The 17936-nt window shown below is 42.4% G+C and overlaps 2 protein-coding genes across 6 annotated transcripts in view; both read left to right on the forward strand.

Moving 5' to 3' along the window:
- NCKAP5 (NCK associated protein 5) overlaps positions 1–17727 on the forward strand; it is a 377529-nt gene extending 359802 nt beyond the window's left edge. For 4 of the 5 annotated variants that reach the window (XM_052676201.1, XM_052676200.1, XM_052676202.1 and 1 more), the window contains one exon: positions 1817–3165. In XM_052676201.1, coding sequence (XP_052532161.1) covers positions 1817–2098 — 282 coding nt within the window. In that variant the 3' untranslated portion in view covers positions 2099–3165. Of the gene's footprint in view, positions 1–1816; positions 3166–17640 lie in introns of those variants that run through there. The other variant, XM_052676204.1, reaches the window with a different exon arrangement.
- On the forward strand, positions 3413–17876 carry LYPD1 (LY6/PLAUR domain containing 1). The gene is made up of 3 exons (XM_052676219.1): positions 3413–3912; positions 4478–4615; positions 17641–17876. Exons 1-3 carry the CDS (start codon positions 3861–3863, stop codon positions 17874–17876), a joined length of 426 nt encoding a protein of 141 aa, XP_052532179.1. The 5' UTR covers positions 3413–3860.
- The last annotated feature ends 60 nt before the right edge of the window (positions 17877–17936 follow it).

Here is a 17936-nt window from a genome sequence, read left to right on the forward strand (position 1 = left end):
CTGCTTCTCTGTAGAATATACCAATGAGTTCATTCCAGTCTGTCCTGTGATTCAGATCTATCCTTCAGCTGGCCAAAGATCCATTCTTATTGTGAGTCTTCATCTGAACTGCTCTGTACACCAAACATTGTAGGTCTCTCCAGAAAGCACAAATATATATTTTATTGATGCTGTATCTGAGATTTTTCTCATCTGACATGCGCAGAAGTGAAACAGCTGTTTAGACAATAATGTGTAATATTTTAAATACTAAAGATAATAACTTTTCAAGCTAAAGTTTTTAAGCTAAATTTCTATGAAAGGGTTTAAATTTGTGTTTGTTACTGCTACCAAGGCTAATATTCCTCTTTTTCAGAAAATACTATCATTCTAGAAAGTGAAGATGTAAAGTCAGAATCAAATATGATGAACCGAATGACTTTAGCATCTCCTACTGCTTTGCTTAAGCTTGTTTGAAGCATTTGATATCAACATACTAACCAGGCCTTGTTAGTTTATGAAAAACAACAAGATCATAATGTCAACAATCATTAGATTGGCATTTTATATAAATATCCATAAAAACAAGCAATCCAACTATGTAGCAAGGTGTCCCACTTGCCCAAGACTTCCAAGGACAAGCAGCCCCTCAGGCATGAAGTGACTTACTTGAAACCTGGATTTTTCCAGAAATTCTAATGAACATTCACAACTGCAGACGGAGTGACACACAGCATCCATACATCTGGCCGTGTTATGTTCTCAGTGTGCTTAGACTACCACTTCACTTTCTATCTAAACCAAAATACTAATGTCCTAGACTGACAGTAATTTACGGATGCAGTCCGTGTTATCTAATGGTAATACTGGAAATGAGCAATGGCTTGCACTCTGACAGCGTATCTCGAAACTCTCGCATCTTACCTCTCCCAGCGCCCTATAAAATGTTGAATGTTATCTCGTATTTCTGTGATAATGTTATCTGTAAGAGCAGTTAGTTACAGAGACTTCGGAACACCCTGTGTATGGAAGGCAGGTCATTTTTATTGAACTGCTCCCTAAGCTTTTCCCTAACTATTCCTTGGTCAGATCTCTGATTGAAAATGCCAGGAGGTAACAAAGGGATAAAATTGCTCTTGTATAATCCTACTGTGAGTTTTTAATATAATGTGCTAATACATTGTCCGGTGTTCCAGCAGAATTACAGCACTTCTCAGAGTAGGCCTGGCCAATATCTGATTGATTCTGGCCTGTGGGGATTGGCCCTGTTCACTGTAATTTCCTGTCTTGTTGCTTTCTTTTCTATCAGAGAGGGTTTGGGTTCATGGAAATCAATAGGCTTATACATGCAAAATGTGAGGTTATTTTCTAGCAACTTTCATTTATGTCTGTAAGTTATGGAAAATGCTGTTTTCTCCATGTCTACCTGCCCTTTTTTTTTTTTTTTTTGGCAGACTCCAAATTCTTCTTAGACAAATACCCATTTAAACATAACCCCCAAAGTATTCTTAGAGGAGAAGATGTAAATTACTGTGAAGATGCTGAAGATGCTTAACACATACAAATCTAGGATATGTACTTTAATGTTAGTAGCACTGTTTTGTATTTGGAGTCTCTTGGAGTCCTCAGCAGAAGCTATGAGACAATCATAGCTTTGAAGCTATGATTTATCCTGAAACGGGCATTAATGTTCCATTTAATTACAATGGAGATTTAAGTATCTAATAATCTATTTCTTCTAACCCTTTGAACTTTGGAAAGATGGTAATTAATGGTGTAGTAGAACAACTTTCTTTTCTAAGAAATATGTTTCTAATACTTTTCTCACTTATTACAGAAACTGAAGCAAAATGAAGAAACAAAAGAAGATTCTCAGACTAGATTATCTAGAATTTCCCTGGAGTCTCTCAATAAATTTAACAGCAATAACGTACTTCTATTAGAAAAGGAGAAGAACTGCCTGAACAAAGCTGAAGGACAAAAGGAAGAAAGCGGAAAGAAGGAAGCATCTTCCTTAAACAGCTCCGAAAGGCAGGACGTGGACAATTTGGAGTCCCTGAGCGATTCTCTGTACGACAGCTTCTCCTCTTGTGCCAGCCAAGGCTCTAACGACGTGTGAGGGCGCTTTCAGCCGGCTGCAAAGGGAGCACTTACGGAGCTGCGAGCGGGCAGTGAGTGCGGAGTAGGAGCAGAACTCGGCCCGTGTCACTGTGCCCACGGCAGGCTGTTCGCAGCTTTGGTCTTCGTGACGCAGCAATAAGGAAGGCAGCACCGCAGTTGTCTCAGTACAGGAGACTCAATGCTCCACACAAGTGACTACACAGAGAAAAGTCTTAATTTTGCACTTTTATGAATATTTGTATAGGTGTAAATATTTTGGAAAGATATATTTGTAGGGAGAGATGACAGCAATAAATATTACGTTGGTGCTATGCTCCCGTAATGGCAGATTACTGACTTAAATTGATGTTAATATTAACCAGAAAAGTTAGTAGATTTTTTTTTTAAAAGATTTATACTTATTCTGGTCTTAAAACTATGTAGAAACACTGTGTGTCCATAAACCTGAGCCTAGCGAATCATGTGTAAGGAACTTTGCAGACACCTTTTGCAAAATATATTTTTTATTTTTAGTGCAATTCCATGCAAGCGCTCTGGGGAAAGGCGCATTTCGGCTACAGTGTCGCCACAGGTGTCCTATTGCAGAAGGTGTTTCAGCATGGCGAGCACACGAATAACGGGGCGGTGCTGCTGCTGGCGCGGAGTGCTCAGCTCACGTGCAGGCTGGGAAGGACGGGGTCGGAGCGCTGCGCTGCTCTCCACCTCCTGCCATCATCGCTCCCCATCCGTTCCCGAATCTTGTGCTGTCTTCTGTCCCCGTTTTGTCCTCATTAAACCGTCAGCTCTGCAATAGTTGGTGGTGGTGACGCGTGAGGAGCGGTGGGCACGAGCCAGCGCCGCTCAGCCGGGCGCCTGTTTTGCGGGTTTTGTTTTTCTACAGAGGCTGTTTATACGTGAGGGAAAGTCTATTTCAAAGGTTCGGTGTATTTTTTCGAGATGTGAAGTATTTATAACTGCTTTTTGTACAGCGACCTGTGAACCAGATATATTTGGACTATTTCTGACCCCGCGGTTCCTCCAGCACCTGTTAATCTACGAAACGATACTGTATCGTCTGCGTTAATACTTCGTGCAATTTGTTCTAAGTCATTCCGCTGTAAACTCGCGTCGACTTTGAAGAGATTTTCACCGATTTTCTTAAATAAACCTCCTCCTGTGCACGCGGGGCTGCGGGAGCGCGTCCCACCAGCGGCCGCCGCTCGCGCCCCTCAGCGCGCGCCTCGCGCCGCCAACGGCCGCCTTCGCGCTCGCCCCCTGCGGCTCCAACGGCTCCGGCCGCTCGCGCCGCCTCAGCTGGGGCGGCTCCCAGCGGCGGCCGCCGACGCCCCTTCTCTTTCTCCCTCCGCCTTCGCGCCCAGGTGCGCGCCTGCGGAGGAGGCGGCGGGCGGCCCCCCGTCTCTCAGGCCGCGGTTCCTTTTCGGGCAGAGGGCGACGCCTGCCAGAGGGCGCTGGGAAGCGCCGCGCCCGCGGGGCCGCCTCTCCCTCCCCGAACTTTCCCGTTTCCCGTGCGCGGGGCGGGGATCTCCGCCGGCCGCCCCGCTCCGCCGGCGTCACATGGTGCTGAGGGAGGAGGGGGAGCCGCCCCCCGGCCCTCGAGTTTATTCCAGTCTCGACGCTCAACTCCGGCGGGGCCGGGCGGAGCGGCATCGGGCAGACGCCGCTGCCCGCTTTACGGCGGCTGGGGAGCGGCTCCGAGCGCGGCGCGTCCCTCCCGCCGATGCCCCGCCGTGCCCCACCGCCGGCCCGGCGGCTGCGGGAGGATGCGGCTCTTCCTCCTCGCCGCTACTTTCTGCGGACTGTGCCTGGCTCCAGGTAAGAGGTTCCGCGCCGGCACCCCGAAAGCGAGACCCCCGTGCGGAGCCCGCCGCCCCGACCCCGTCCCGCGGCGGAACGAGGCGCGATCCCCGGCGGGGAGCTGGGATCTGAGGGCTGCCAGGGAGCGGCGGCTCCGCGCGGAGCGCCTCGTTGGGAACGATGTACCGCAGCCGTAATCGCGCGTGGCAAGATAGTAATTAAATCATTTGTCATTAATTAGTAGCTAAGTAAAGCCGGCGGCGCGGCTAAGAGCTGGAAAGCACCTCCCGGCCGGGCTGCTGGCCCGCAGCGCGGATGGTTGCGGCGCGTTGCGCTGAGGGCACCGGCGGGGCTGCAGCCGGAGCCGGGCGCGGGGCAGCGCTGCGCTCGGGGTTTGTGCCGCCTGCTGGTCGCCGCCCGCCCCGCGCTGGGACCGGGCGGTGCGAGGCGTTTGTGCCCAACTCGTGCTGAGCTGCGATCAGTAACAAGAAATAGGGAACGGTGAGCGCCTCTTCTGCACGTGTTGATTTCATTTTTATTTCCTTATTATTATCGTTCTGAGTGAAACTCCTATCTGTTCCAGGTTTCGGTTTACAAATACAGTGCTACCAGTGCGAGGAGTTCCAGCTAAACAATGACTGCTCCTCTCCGGAGTTCATTGTGAATTGTACAGTGAACGTTCAAGATATGTGTCAGAAAGAAGTAATGGAGAAAAGTTTTGGTAAGGATTTAATAGTTCAGCTTCTGTTTGTGGTGAGGAGCATTTGTTGCTTTTTGCTCCACCCATTCATAGTCTGCAGCTCCAGATGAGTTTCATAGTCCCACCAACAGGGACTCCGCATTTAATTTTTCGCACTTCTGATTGACTTTGTGACTCAGTATTTAATTTTTGCCCTTTAAAATTGGTGTAAAAGCTGAAGGATGCAAGCCAAATGTTGGTAATGCTGTTAATACATACAGTCTTTGGGGTCTCAGATCTAGTTTCCTTGCATTGGGAAATTAATAACAACAAGTTAGTTTAATCTCATTACAGTTAATTACATGGGTTTTTTTTCCCCAAGAGAAAGAAGAGAGCATTAAATTAGTAATTCCCTCCTTTCTTTTATTTACTTTAGCAATTCATATACTCTGAAGGTTTGCCCTGTCTGCTTTGCTTTCATCCATAAAAGAAAATATCAGACTAAGAGGGGAGAAGTATATTATGAATGCTTTTTTGGAGTTTGGGTTGCAATGGGAGGGCACAAATGTTTGCACAGTATTTGCCGTACTCATTTTCTAAGTCTGAAGAGGTTTTGCCCTTACTGTAATTAATACAGAGCTAGCATATTCAGAGATGAAATTGTTCACAAGGAAACCAGCTGCAGTTCTGCTTTGTAACCCTACGGTTTCATGAGATATGCCATAATTTGCTTGTTTTTCAAATTCCTCCTTGTGGAAGTAATCTGAGAACCCTCTTGGTTTTCAGAACACCATGTTGCTCGGTAGCCCTTCACAGGTGTAGAAGACTGCAGCTTGATTAGGGACCTGCGGGGGGATGGGGAAATGTCTGCACGAGTTGGAGTTCCTGTAGCATCCCACTCCTGTTGCAAATAGCTGTTTTTAGGTCTTAAGAAGTGTAAGGTACCCAGTGCTACCTCAGTTTAGATGTGACCATTACACGGAATGGCAGTTTTTGGACTTGAGAACCTTGAGTTAAGGGGTACCCGCTCCCCAGCAAAAGAGCCCCCAGCTGAGGGTGCAGCTGCAGAGCATGGAGGTTACTGGTGTAAAGGACTGTTGGGCTGCTAAAATAAATGAGGCTGGGTCAGTCCTTCTTCAGGGACAGCAGAGCCCCTCGCTTCCTTGCTAATGAGCGCGGTCTCTGTCTTGAGCTGTAATGCATGCTCTTTGCATTTGGAAACCATTCATTAGTGCTTTCAAGATGCTCACCCATGATCTGTTGCTGCTTGTGCTGGTAGTTACAGATGACTGCATTAAGAATAATACAGAAATAATGATGATTGTTGTTAATTGCCAACAGTAGCTGCACTGCTGGCACTTTGTTTTGTCCTGGGTAACACCATCCACAGTTCTGTTTCTGAGCAGTATACAGCTCTCCAGCAGAGAGAAAAAGATGCACGTTTAAAGAGATACACGTTTAAAGCTCTTTAAACTGCATGTTATTGCAGCATTTTATTTCAAGTTTACTTGTAAAAGATAGCACTGATATGAGATAGTTTATGGCTTACAAGGTACTTTGAAAGTCTGAGTGTTTCTAAATGAGTATTTAAAAGCTTTGCTACCTGCACACTAAAGAGATTCAATGGTAATTTTAATAGGTTTGAATTGATGCAGTGGCAGTGTGATGTGCAATCAATGTGGTACATAGGCATGTGTAGAAATACCTCTCCTTAACAACGGTCACTTTTCTCAGTTCATTCTTAACATCTGTGTGTGTGTGTCTGTGTTTATATTTTCAAATATCGCCCTCGGGTCCTTTGTGTTTCAATTCAGTACCATCTCAGAATGCATCAGCCTGCCAGAAATGTGTCTGTAATCTCTCTCTCTGGGAGTGCTGGGAGAGTTCTTTAAGTCAAGAACACTGCTCACATGTTCAAGTGCAATTCTTCTTGATAAGTGTGTGCACACACCTGTGGGTGGTCAGCCATGTGCCTTCTCTCAGATTGGCAGGCAAAGCCGCAGCCTGGCCACTGTGACCGTGGCATGCTGAAAATGCTGCTTGGAACTGGTTAGATAGATTTCAGATGTGCAGGGATACATAGCTTGTCCTTATTCCTGTGAAGAAATTGATTTGCAACTTGTTTCTGTGCAATTTTGTACCATCTCTAAGCTGATTCTTGGATTTTCATTTTAGGAGAGAGCTAGCATGCAGTGCATAGCAGGTACTCCTGTTTGGTTTTATTTAATTTACTTCCATAAGTGCAGTCCTTATTCACTTTAAGTTAAGAGATTGTAAACTTCAGCTAGTGAATAAATTACAATTTTTAACCCAAGTATTTCATATTGAGTAAAACTTAGAGTGCTAGCATGGTTTCTCTGTTATTCTGTCAGTTCTAGAGAGAATTGGCTGTAAAACAGAGATGATTCAGTTCATCATCCTTCTTTGGTTTTTTTTTTCCTAATTGATATTTAAATGGGTGTAGTACAAATGCCTTATTCTCACAAGTTTTATTTAATAATTCATTCTATGTCTACTGTGCATCTCATAACTTCAGCTTTCAGTGATAAGCAACAGTCAAAGAAGCCAAAGTGTTTCAAATGTGGATTTTAATTTATAATAGACTTGTATGTGAATTTTCAACCTGGCATATGAAATATGAGAATTTGCATTTATTTGACAATGCAGTCTCATAATTAAAGTTTTTCCTCTTTACTAGATACAGTCAGAGGAGTATAATTTAATTTTTGTAGACCAACCCTTTTTTGTGCTTAATAAAACATAGCTGTGAAAGTAAGCAAAACGTTAAAAGTTTTAAACTGTACTTGAATGCAATACACTGAGATGTAGTTTAGGGTCTGAGTCAGTAACCTGGTGGCCCATCACCCATCCTCTGTAAAGTGCTTTGCTCTGTTTGCCAGTGAAGGGGGTCACTGGCTTCGGGGTGCTGGTGTGCCTACAGCCTGGTCCCCAGCTTGCAGCCAGTGACTTCTTTCTTACGTGTTTGGTTACACAGTGATGCTTCTTTCATTCAGCTTCATTTCTCTACTAAAATTCCTGCAATTCCTGACTCTATGCAAGCTTTTTTTGTCTACATTGTAAATAGCTCCTTATGACTGATAGCAGTGAAGTGAACCACTCCTCCTTAGTCCCTATAGTGTCAGTGCTTGCAATACTACTATGTTCTCTTAGCACGTTTTCAGTTTCTGGAGAAGCGTTCTCACAGAGTGAACTTCAGCTCCAGGTAAGAGACACGTAACAGCAGCAGAGAGTCTCTAACCCAGAGCTTAAAAAGCATCTGTTGTTGTGACAGCCCCTGATGGGAGTAGCTAGCAATGCAGGTTTTAGTCACTGGTGTTCTGAATTAGCTGGGCGGCTGTGGCATCCCAGCTGTTCTATTATTAGGTAGGAACTTGCTTCATTGCACAACTGAAAATGATTTGAGAATCGAGCAGTAATTAAGCATGCATCAAGTGGTAACGTGAGCTGGTGTAATTCTGTCTTTCCTGCAAAGATTGCTATGGCAATTTACATTTCTGTTGCGCTTTGGGGATCTGTCAGTATACAAAATTAGAGAGTTTGTCAAGAAAATGACAAAATATTTGTCTCGCTTAAGCAAAGTTGTGTTTAAAAATTTTGCTGGGGTAAGTTTGATGCAGTTGTGTTACTGTTCTGCTCCAGTGGGAGATACAGAAAGACAGCGTTCTACTTGAGAAGTAGAACCTTATAATTTAACATGTTAAATTAATGTCTTAAATATATACATATAGATAGATAGAAATGACTGCTTTCCCCTTGAAGAGGGAAGAATGGTGAGCGTGGGGCATGGCACTGAAGGCCACGTCAAGTAATTTTTGTCCCACAGAAATTAACCTAAGGGCTACGTTTGTAGTGTGTTCTTTAGCTGGAAATGCAGGTGTTTGGGATCAGCATAAATGAAGTGTCTGACCAAGTTCTTTTGTACAGGGATTCCCCTTGCTTGTGGAATTCCCCATGGCACGCTCCATCATCCTGCTTGCCTCTCACCTGTCCCTCTCTGAAGTTTTAACTCAGTTATTTACATCTTGCTGCATTTTGGAATATATGCAGGAACAAAGAAGTCCCGTGGTGTACTGGGATCGGGTGGCTTGTATTGATGGTGTGCATGAGTCTATAACGTACACGTGCTGTTATACAGATGTCATAGGAAGCATACTGATAATGAAGTTTACTGAGGGCAGGAGCTCAGCCTACTGAGCATTAAAGCTGATCTAAAACCTATTTAGGGAAAAATGAAACTTGCAATATGAATAGCTTAGAAAGGAATTGAGCATGAAGGATGAGACCATCAACCCAGAAAGGCAGCAAATGCAAATCTCGCAGAGCTTACTGTAAGCAAACCTGCCTGTGTGGATATTCTGAGCAATATACCTTGTGCTTAATGTACTTGTAAGTATACTTTCACAAAATAGGTTTTTACTGTTTTGTTGGGTTTTTCTTTTTTTTTTTTTTGATAGGGATATGGTGTTTTTTTCCAGTAGTAAGATTTGATATTTTAAGGCACCTGCATATATGAAACAAAAATTGTTTGAGGTATTTGCAGTGGATTTGGAAAACAAACTCATTTCCTATTGATCTGCAATAAGAAACTTCTTCCTGGCTTGCAATGGCCTTTCACGTGTGTTTACACTGTATATAATCCAGTAATGTAATTAAAGCAATTACTGTAATTGTATGCTTTAGAGTAGTGCATGGGAGTAACAGGAACAAGATGATTCTTTCACTGTTGACTTGCACGTATTTCTAGCTCAGTTTTGGCTACCCAGTCATCTGATTTATCAGGCAGAGGGAACTAAAGTGTCTTAAGTTGTGCCCTTACATGGCCTATGTTAAGCACTTTACCTGTGATTGATTTATTAATCTCACTGCGTTGCTGCTGTGCTTAAGTTGCTGTGTGCATGGCTGTTCAGGATTACAGAAGCACACACTCTTCTCTCTTTTCACTTACAGCACCCGTTAGGACATACGAACTGCATTTTTGTATCAAGAGTAAATTACATTCTGGTATGCACGCATTGACTAAATGATTTAAATAGCAAACAAAGTTTAATGTCTTCAGAATAGCTGTAGCCATTAAAGTTTTGCAGGTAATAACAGTATCCCCAGAGCCTGATCAGAACCAGTGAAGAACATCCACTGTTTTTTCTTCACACTCTCTTTTGGTTAGAACATATCAAAGCAACTCAAAAGAACTTGTGATATTGCACTTGACTTTGATTTTTAAAAACCTTTTTTTGGAAATGGGGGAAAAAAGCTTACCATGTGACACTTGCCATATATAACATCGTGCTTCAATCTGTTGGTTTTTCAGTGAAATGAAGACATAATAACCAACACTGGAAACACACATTTCACTTCTGATGCTGACATGCATAAAAGACATGCAGTGTATGTTGTTAATTTGTACTGCATGCTGAAAACTTCTAGCTGTGGATATATTGCCAGTCAGAAACGCTGCCCAGATGCCGAAGCTTTCCTCGGTAAATTGCTTCTAATCTTTGAGTTGCCTTGGAAAACTTCCAGACATTTGATGAACTAAGGGTGTCAGCTGAGGAGAAATTATGGCCGGTATTTAATAGATTGCTGTTCTGACTGCCTTTAAACACACAAGAGTAACAGAGTTAACAGTTCAAGCAGTTTGTGACTCGAAAGTCATCACAAATATTCGAGTGCAGAAGTAATGAAGGGCTGTGCTATTGAAAGGAAGTTATGCTATCTGGTCCAGTGCATTTCATTTTTCTCAGGATATGGACAATAGCTTTTTATGTTTTTCTTTCTCTCAGACTTGTATGAAAGGTATACAAATGAGTTTTGGGAGGATAAAATGCCCAGAGCCTGGTACCTCTTAAACCTCCTTAAAGATGTTTCTCTCGCATGTCACACACAAATGAGTCTTCGTTCCCAAAACCTTTGCTCTGCTGTGCCCCTCTTTGTCTTAGCTTCCAATGATCTATTAAAATGTGAGCAGATATATTTTAATTAGACCCAAATGGTTTTCATCTCCATCTTTCACTTGTAGACTGGACACATTTAAAGACTTGATGCAACCCATTTTGCCAGAGTGGCAGACTAGCAATGATGCTTTGAGCGTGGGGAAAAAGATGTAAACAAACAGGTGAATCTTGTTCTGAAAGTAAGCAGGTTATAAAACTGTGGGTATAATATAACTAAAAATAAAAAAGGTGAATGGATTTCAGCAATACTGGCACACCATCATAAATGTAAGACATTACAGTGTAATTGGTACTCAGCAGGATGCATCAAGACTATTTGCAAGTAACATTTGTTGAGTCTTAGTACACAGGTATATCACTTGAACATTTGTAGAAACATAAGGACAGAGGATTCCCAGTTCATTTACTCAGATAAGAGTTACATAAAGAAAAATGCTAATATGGGATCCCGAAAGTGAAGTCCAGGTTCACCCCTCTTGCTAAAAGATAAAGTATTTTTTGATTGTGCTATCCAAAGCACTTCCTTTCCTGGTAGGAGAAAAGGATAGGTGATGGAGGACTGAACTTCCTTGAAGTCTTGAAAGATTCAGAGATTCCATGTGCTAATGCTTGACTCTAAGTTGCCGTTAGTGAGCAGAGATATTAATTCAGACAGTGGAAAACAAAGAAATTAGGTAAGCAGGTGAAAGCTGAGCTTTGACTTTTGGTTTGTTGCCTCCTATTGCTTTAAACAACAAAAAATAAAGATGATGATACCAGCATTAGCAGCTGTACCTAACTCCCTCAGTCTATGCAACTCTGCATAGCTTAATGCTTTGCTTCTGCTTTGTGATGCTGCTTTGTGCTGTTTATTAAAACATAAAGAGCTGCTTTGTGCTCTTTATTAAAGATGCAATACCAGAATTGGAAATGACTTACAGGGAGGTATCATAATAATGCAAATCCTTGTCAACAGTTGTCCAGTTTTCTCCTAACACAAGTAAATTCAGCACGATGACATAGCACTTGAGGGTCAGAATCAAGAGTGCAGTCTTTCATTGTCAGAAGCCTCCTATTAGTTTTCATGAACAAGTTCAAAACTCTGAAATATAGGAGTATTTGTGAGCATAATGAGTAAGCTTTCATAGAATATTATAATGAAAATAGGCTAATATGCCCAGGTAGGTTCTGTTGGTTTTGTTTTCTTTCAGAGTGATACACTCCCTAAGAGTCTAATTGCATGGATATGCTTTTATCTTGCCTGCTGAATGCATCAAAGGAAGGAGGTAGGAGGAAATAGCTGTGGTCCTAAAACAAAGGATTAAACATCAGGAAGCGTGTCACCTAGCTTTGTGAAAGAGTTCGGGTCATTTAATTTCAGTGCCTGAGTTTCTTAACCTAGAAACCACTGTTTATGGGTGCCCATAGTATGTAATTAGTTGTTTAAAAGGCAATTAGTAAATTTCATTAGAATTTCTAGCAAGGTGCAAATTATTTAAACCACTCGTGAACTCCAGAGAAAGCTGGGAATATGGGATAGGAGGAGTTACTGTAAGGTGAAACGTAGAGGACGTGGCTGGATATAGTCACAGTGCACGCCAGCTTAAACTCATTTTCTTCCTGACACTGCAGTTACAGTCGTAACTGAAAGGAATCAACTTTCCTGACATAGATTGTTTTAAACCAATATAAACACAATCCAGCTGAAACTATGACTGTTTGTGACGTGTGCTTCCACAATGATTTCTTTTCAACATCAAGTCACTTCTGGAGATATTTAGGGCCTTACTAAATATTGCTAATTGTTTATCTCTAGAGGACAAATGACAATAGGATCTGCTGCATCTGTCTCTATATGAAGTACATGGAAAGGTACCAGCAAAGGAGTAGACAATTGTAACTGCAGAACTGCTGAAGATGGACATAAATATGAAAACTAAGAATTAGAACTTAGAAACCCGTTTGTGAGTATTTTAAAACCAATTTTCAAGTTTACTGATACAGCAAAGTCTGGAAATAGTCACACTGTGTATTATATGTACCTCAGTATCGGATGGATATGAAATGTTTACATGTTGCTGTAAAGTAAGTTCTCATTTTAGCTTTCAGCATCCATCACAGATCTTTCATAATTCCTACTGGATGCTGAAGTTCCCTCGGCTGGAGGATAAGCAACAGTTTAGGATGAGAAGGGAAGGATGGCACATATAATCAAACATGCAGTGTGGTTAGGCAGACAAGGGATCAAGTTGAAGCAAAACAGAAAGGAAAACTTCAGGGTTTACGAGGACCTGAAAATTGGTGGTTGTGAAGTAAGGCACTCCAAGCCTGGTAAGGGGACTTTGTGACTGCTCAAGGATGCCTACTTGGGCCTTCATAGGACCTGAAGCTTCTTCTCATGCTCCAGAATGTTCTGTCTGATGCGGCAGGCATGCTGGGGCTATGCACAGAATGTGTGGAAGGCGTTGCAGAAGACAAATATGGCTTTATGCCTACAAAGCTGGATATTTATAAACACTGTAGCAAATGTTTGGGGGCTTTTTTTATTGTTTGCATTTGTAGATGTTTTTATTTTACTTCTGCTTTTTTTCTGGTGGGAGTTGCTAGTCTCATCCATTATACAGAACATTTGGCTTGGAAATGTTTGCGTTGGGCTAAACATCATCACCTGCTTTGATGTGAGCTAAACTTGCAGCTAAGAGTTTTGTGGCGATGGACAGTTCTGTGGTAATAAAAGTACTGCAGTTTCCTGCTGAAATGTACCCGTTCAGGAAATAGCTTAAGACTTGTTGGGTCTCCAAGTGGGAAGGTGACTATCTTCTTTGGAAATGAGGTCATGAATCTTTGAATTGTATCCTAGCTCCCTATTTTGGCTTCAAAGATTGTTTGTGTTTGACTGAAGGAGTCTTGAGAGTACGGGTGCCAATCAAAGCTGTTTACAGGATTATGGTGGGCTTTCTGACTGCAGAGGTTTGCTCCTTTTTCTCTGTACCTTCTACAAAAGAAGAGTTTGAGGTGCATGCTAAGTCTCTTTAAAGAGCTAAGAAAAAATGTTTGGGTATTCAGGTGCTTTTTGCATATGGTCTAAGAACTAGGTGTTATGTCAGCTCTCTTGGTTGTTCTGGAGACGTGTTTAGCTGTTAATGTTTAGAGGACGTGTACTGGGCTTTGCAGACAGGGCACTCAGAAGAACTTTGACTTTGTAGATCTGAGTAAATTGTAGTCTGAATTGTTTGATGCCATCATGTGCATATGGCTAAAACTGAGCACCAGGGGGTGGATGCACAGAGCTAAGCAGTGGTTAAACAGTGGCTTTGAGTGTTATGCCATAGTTCTTGGGTGTGTGTCTGTGTGGATGTAGATAGGAAAATCAGTACTAGAAAGGAGCTATGAAAACGCCTTCAGACTTGTATTTTCATCACTTAAGTGCATGAAATAGGGCAGAAATCTTACAGAAAGATGGTTTAGACCTTGATGCTTTCAAAGTGTACGACCGTGCAGAACAGACAGGAGGGTAATGTTGGCTTGCTTAACCTAAGAGTAAAATGTCAGTGCTTGGTTTAACCTCAGTGTTGGATTTTTTGTTCATTTTAATGCACTTTAACAGCAGGCACATGTGATACAACAGAAGGGAGAGGAATATTGTTGCACAGATACTCTAACCTAGTCTTATTCCCTAGCTTCTTCATATTTAAAATACATCTTGAGCAAACTTCACAAACCTTGAGGCTGAAGTGAAGGAAAATTAATCTGTCAGTAGTAGATATTTCATAGTAAAGCATCTTTATAGTACACACACAAATACATAGCCCACACTGCTGTCAGGGCCTTGCTAAATTGGTGAGAAAGGCTGAGTTAGTTCAAGAGACTGAGCACAAATGTGGTAGCTGAGTAGGCAGCCTGCAATGACACTGTCCCAGTAAAAGCACAGTGTAAAATGTAAAGCCTCCTTGCCTAGTCAGCAATTCAGAACACTCTGAGATAGAAGCTCTTTAAAGAAGCTCAACAACTGTATTTCTAGGTGATGCATTAATGAAGATATCAAGCTGATTGCTCAAGCAAGAATATCCAGTAATTAGTGGTTATGTCTGTAGTATGAGCCTCGTGAAGCAGATAACCACTTTGGAGCACTGCCTGCCATTCAGGCTGCTGGTGGCAAATGGTTCTGGAAGATCTCAGAAATAGTTTCAGAACTGGATCAGTGTTACCATAAAACCCTGCAAGAGCAGAGTATCAGTAAAGAAGTCCTTGAGACATAAAAGCAATTAATCTAGACTTAATGCAGAAAGGACGCTGACGTCCTGCCGAGCTCAGGGAGTGAACAGCAGTAGCTGGGGTGTATTAACCTGCAGCTGGAGTGAGGAGATGGTGTTTCTGGCACAGAATCACAGAAGCCAGTTATGCCAATTGATTTTCTACCACAACTAAACAGGAATCATAATACGGTGGGAAGGAGGCTTAGGAGTATTTTCTGCCTTTACTTATTTCATACTATTTAGACTCCTATTTCCTTCACACTCACAGTAAAATATACATATATATGTGAAATTGTGGCTGCAGTGTTTTTAAAACGTCATTCTTGTAATGTTGTCTTTTCTCCCATTAATCTTCTATGCTTGTTTTCATTATATCTTGCCTTAAAGGTACAGCAGAACTACAAGAAAAGCACAGCCATTTCATTCTGAATTGAGTTTAGTTCGTGCCCAATGCCTCATAAATTCTAGGAAGCATAATTAGTGGATAATGACAGTTGATTTGTGAGCTCAAAAGGATCCATCAGTACTTAAAGGAAAAAGTTAGCACGTGGAGGGCATGTCTCAGCCACACAGCTATCAAAAAACTGATGGTGCGGACTTTTTTATGGAAGTAATTTGTTACAATTTGGATTATTAGAGCTAGAAATGGGACTAAACAATCATTGGTGAGTGGAATTCCCAATTGGAAGAAATATCTTACAGAAAAGACACGAGAAGCATTACAATATGATTTTATTACTGGTTAGATTATTTTCTCTATTTAGGCATGAACACAGTCCATCTGTGCATGAAACCCCAATGCTGAAGCCACAAAACACTGATCTTTGCAGGAACGTTGGGTTTTGACTTCAAAAAGAGCTCAGGATTATTCTGCACAATCTATCCTGGAGAATGGAGCTGCTGTAAATGCACAGCTACGCTGCAAGAGTTGGATCTTTGCAGGAGAGGCCTCCTGGATCTGTCTGGTGAACACAGTGCGTCAGAGTGCATTATCTAATTGTTCACTGAGCGATTCTCATGGCCTCGCCTGCTGAATATTGCAAAGTATATGATACCGCAGGGACTTCAGTAAATCACTTAGCATTGTGAGAAGGCCCTTTCCTGTGAAAAGGAAATGGCAGGAAGAGAGTGATGCACAGAACAATGGGAGTAGGAGATCTGCCAATGTGAAAAGCTTTTTGCAGGCGTGATCAGGGGAGAGCCAAGACTTGCCGCTCATGCGGAAGATATGGAATGGCTGAGTTAGGTGAGTCTTTAGCTGTAGGGAAGGAACACAAGATGAGGTGCTTAGAGGTGGGAAGGCAATCACTGTGCTTAATTCCACTGAGTTCCTTTCTCAGGAGAGAAAGGGGGAGAAAAAGGTTGATCGCAGCCGTGAGGAGGTTCATGTCTGTCTCAGCTATCAGAAGACTTTGGACAAAGTGCCGCATCTTTGTGGGAGAGGTGAGCCTATCGGCAGCACAGCTGAGGCCCTTTGGCAGTGGTTTGTCAGCAGACACAACTCTCTTCTTTTTGCAAATTCTAACAATAAAGATTGTGCCTCTCGATCGCTGTGCCTTTGCTGCTACAGTTAGAGCAGTGTGCACATCCTCCTCCTTCTTGAGGAAAGACTCTCCCTGCTGTGCTGATTGATTGAAGCTCACTGCACACCAAGAAAGATTTAACGCTGTCTTGAGGGCGTCTCTTTGTAAGTTTAACTTGACAGCCCTAAAGCGTGTTTCAGAGTTTGAATTTGGGGCAGGAGGGAGAGCACAACACAAGGAAGCCTCCGTTATGTCTGGATGCAGCAGTGTTGTGACAGTACAAAAGAACTGCTTTAATTAAAATTGTCTGAAGACAGGAAATCTTTCTTTTTGAGCATAACCCAAATAAATGGTATTTTGCTGCTCTTTACAGCACTTAGTAGTGTGGTGGCAGTTGCTATTGCAGAAATATCTACTGCAATGTATCGCACTGTTTGTTTCTACAGACCTCTCCCTGAAGTCCCCCTGCAGGAGGTGCAAGTTCAGTACCCATGGGTTATGTTCTTCTGTTGCTCCTTTAAAGTCTAAATCGTATTTAAAAACTTGGTGGAACTGCACAACCACCCTTCAGGTAGGGGAGGCACTGTTGTCTGAGGGAATCCTGGTCCATGCTCTTTAAGAGGGAAAAGAAATCACTTCGAGAATCCCGTGTTCTAAAGGAATTATGGTTTTTATTATCCTTAAAAATGTATCTTTTTTTACAAACACAAGGCAATACTGGCAGACTTCCTTTTTATGTATGTTAAAATGCTTTTATAAATAAGGCTTTCAACTCAGGAAAGCCATTTCTGTCAAAACATAAACTTTTGTTGAACTATTAAACCTCAAAGAGTAAGAACTGAGACCACCTGGAAAAGTACTGATAGCCTCCTTTTGCTGTTGGTAACTTGTCTGGGTAACAGCGGCAAGGAAAAAAAAATGACCAAAATACAAATTAACAACACAGAAAACTGTAATTATTCAGACACCTTCATTCAGGTGTTCAACAATAGAAATAACTTCAGAATTTACTGCATTCCAGTTGTAGCTATTCAAACAGCATGATCCAAAAGATGAGAAATTCTGTTATAAAAGGGATGTTTTGATATACATGATGTGAATCACGTTTGTAGTGGTTTGTTGGTTCCAACCAGAATCAAATAAAAGAAAAATCCCAAACGTGGTGGCCGTGGTTCTCCTGCAGTGCAGAGCTGTTTGCTGTGTCCCAGCCGAGGTGTGTGGCTTAATCACCAGCATTGCTTTGGAAACGTAAACTGTTCTGCAAGAGTTTTCAAGTATGAATCATAAAAGAAAGCTATGCTCATGTCAAGCTAAGTAACCTTTGTTCTGTGCCACAGGAATCATGTATCGCAAATCCTGCGCGTCTTCAGCAGCGTGTCTGATAGCTTCTGCTGGATACCAATCTTTTTGCTCTCCAGGGAAAGTGAACTCTGTGTGCATCAGCTGCTGCAACACTCCGCTCTGCAATGGACCCCGGCCGAAGAAAAGGGGGAATTCTGGTGTGAAACTGAGGGCACACGTGATAACCACCGCTCTGCTCCTTACATTCTCTCTCTTGTTTTTGTATTGCTAAACTTCGAGCAAGTTTCTTGTCCTGACGTAATTTATTCTATCTCCTCCTTTCTTCAAAGAC

Source organism: Tympanuchus pallidicinctus, unplaced genomic scaffold, assembly GCF_026119805.1.
Source record: "Tympanuchus pallidicinctus isolate F22 unplaced genomic scaffold, pur_lepc_1.0 scaffold15, whole genome shotgun sequence".
NCBI classification, from domain to species: Eukaryota; Metazoa; Chordata; class Aves; order Galliformes; family Phasianidae; genus Tympanuchus; species Tympanuchus pallidicinctus.

What these genes read in the sequence shown, in the direction of transcription:
- LYPD1 (XM_052676219.1), top strand. Translation starts at nt 3,861, where the DNA reads ATGCGGCTCTTCCTCCTCGCCGCTACTTTCTGCGGACTGTGCCTGGCT. An exon ending in CGGACTGTGCCTGGCTCCAG is followed by an intron (nt 3,913 to 4,477) that starts GTAAGAGGTTCC and finishes TATCTGTTCCAG; the next exon opens with GTTTCGGTTTACAAATACAG. An exon ending in AGTAATGGAGAAAAGTTTTG is followed by an intron (nt 4,616 to 17,640) that starts GTAAGGATTTAA and finishes TCTGTGCCACAG; the next exon opens with GAATCATGTATCGCAAATCC.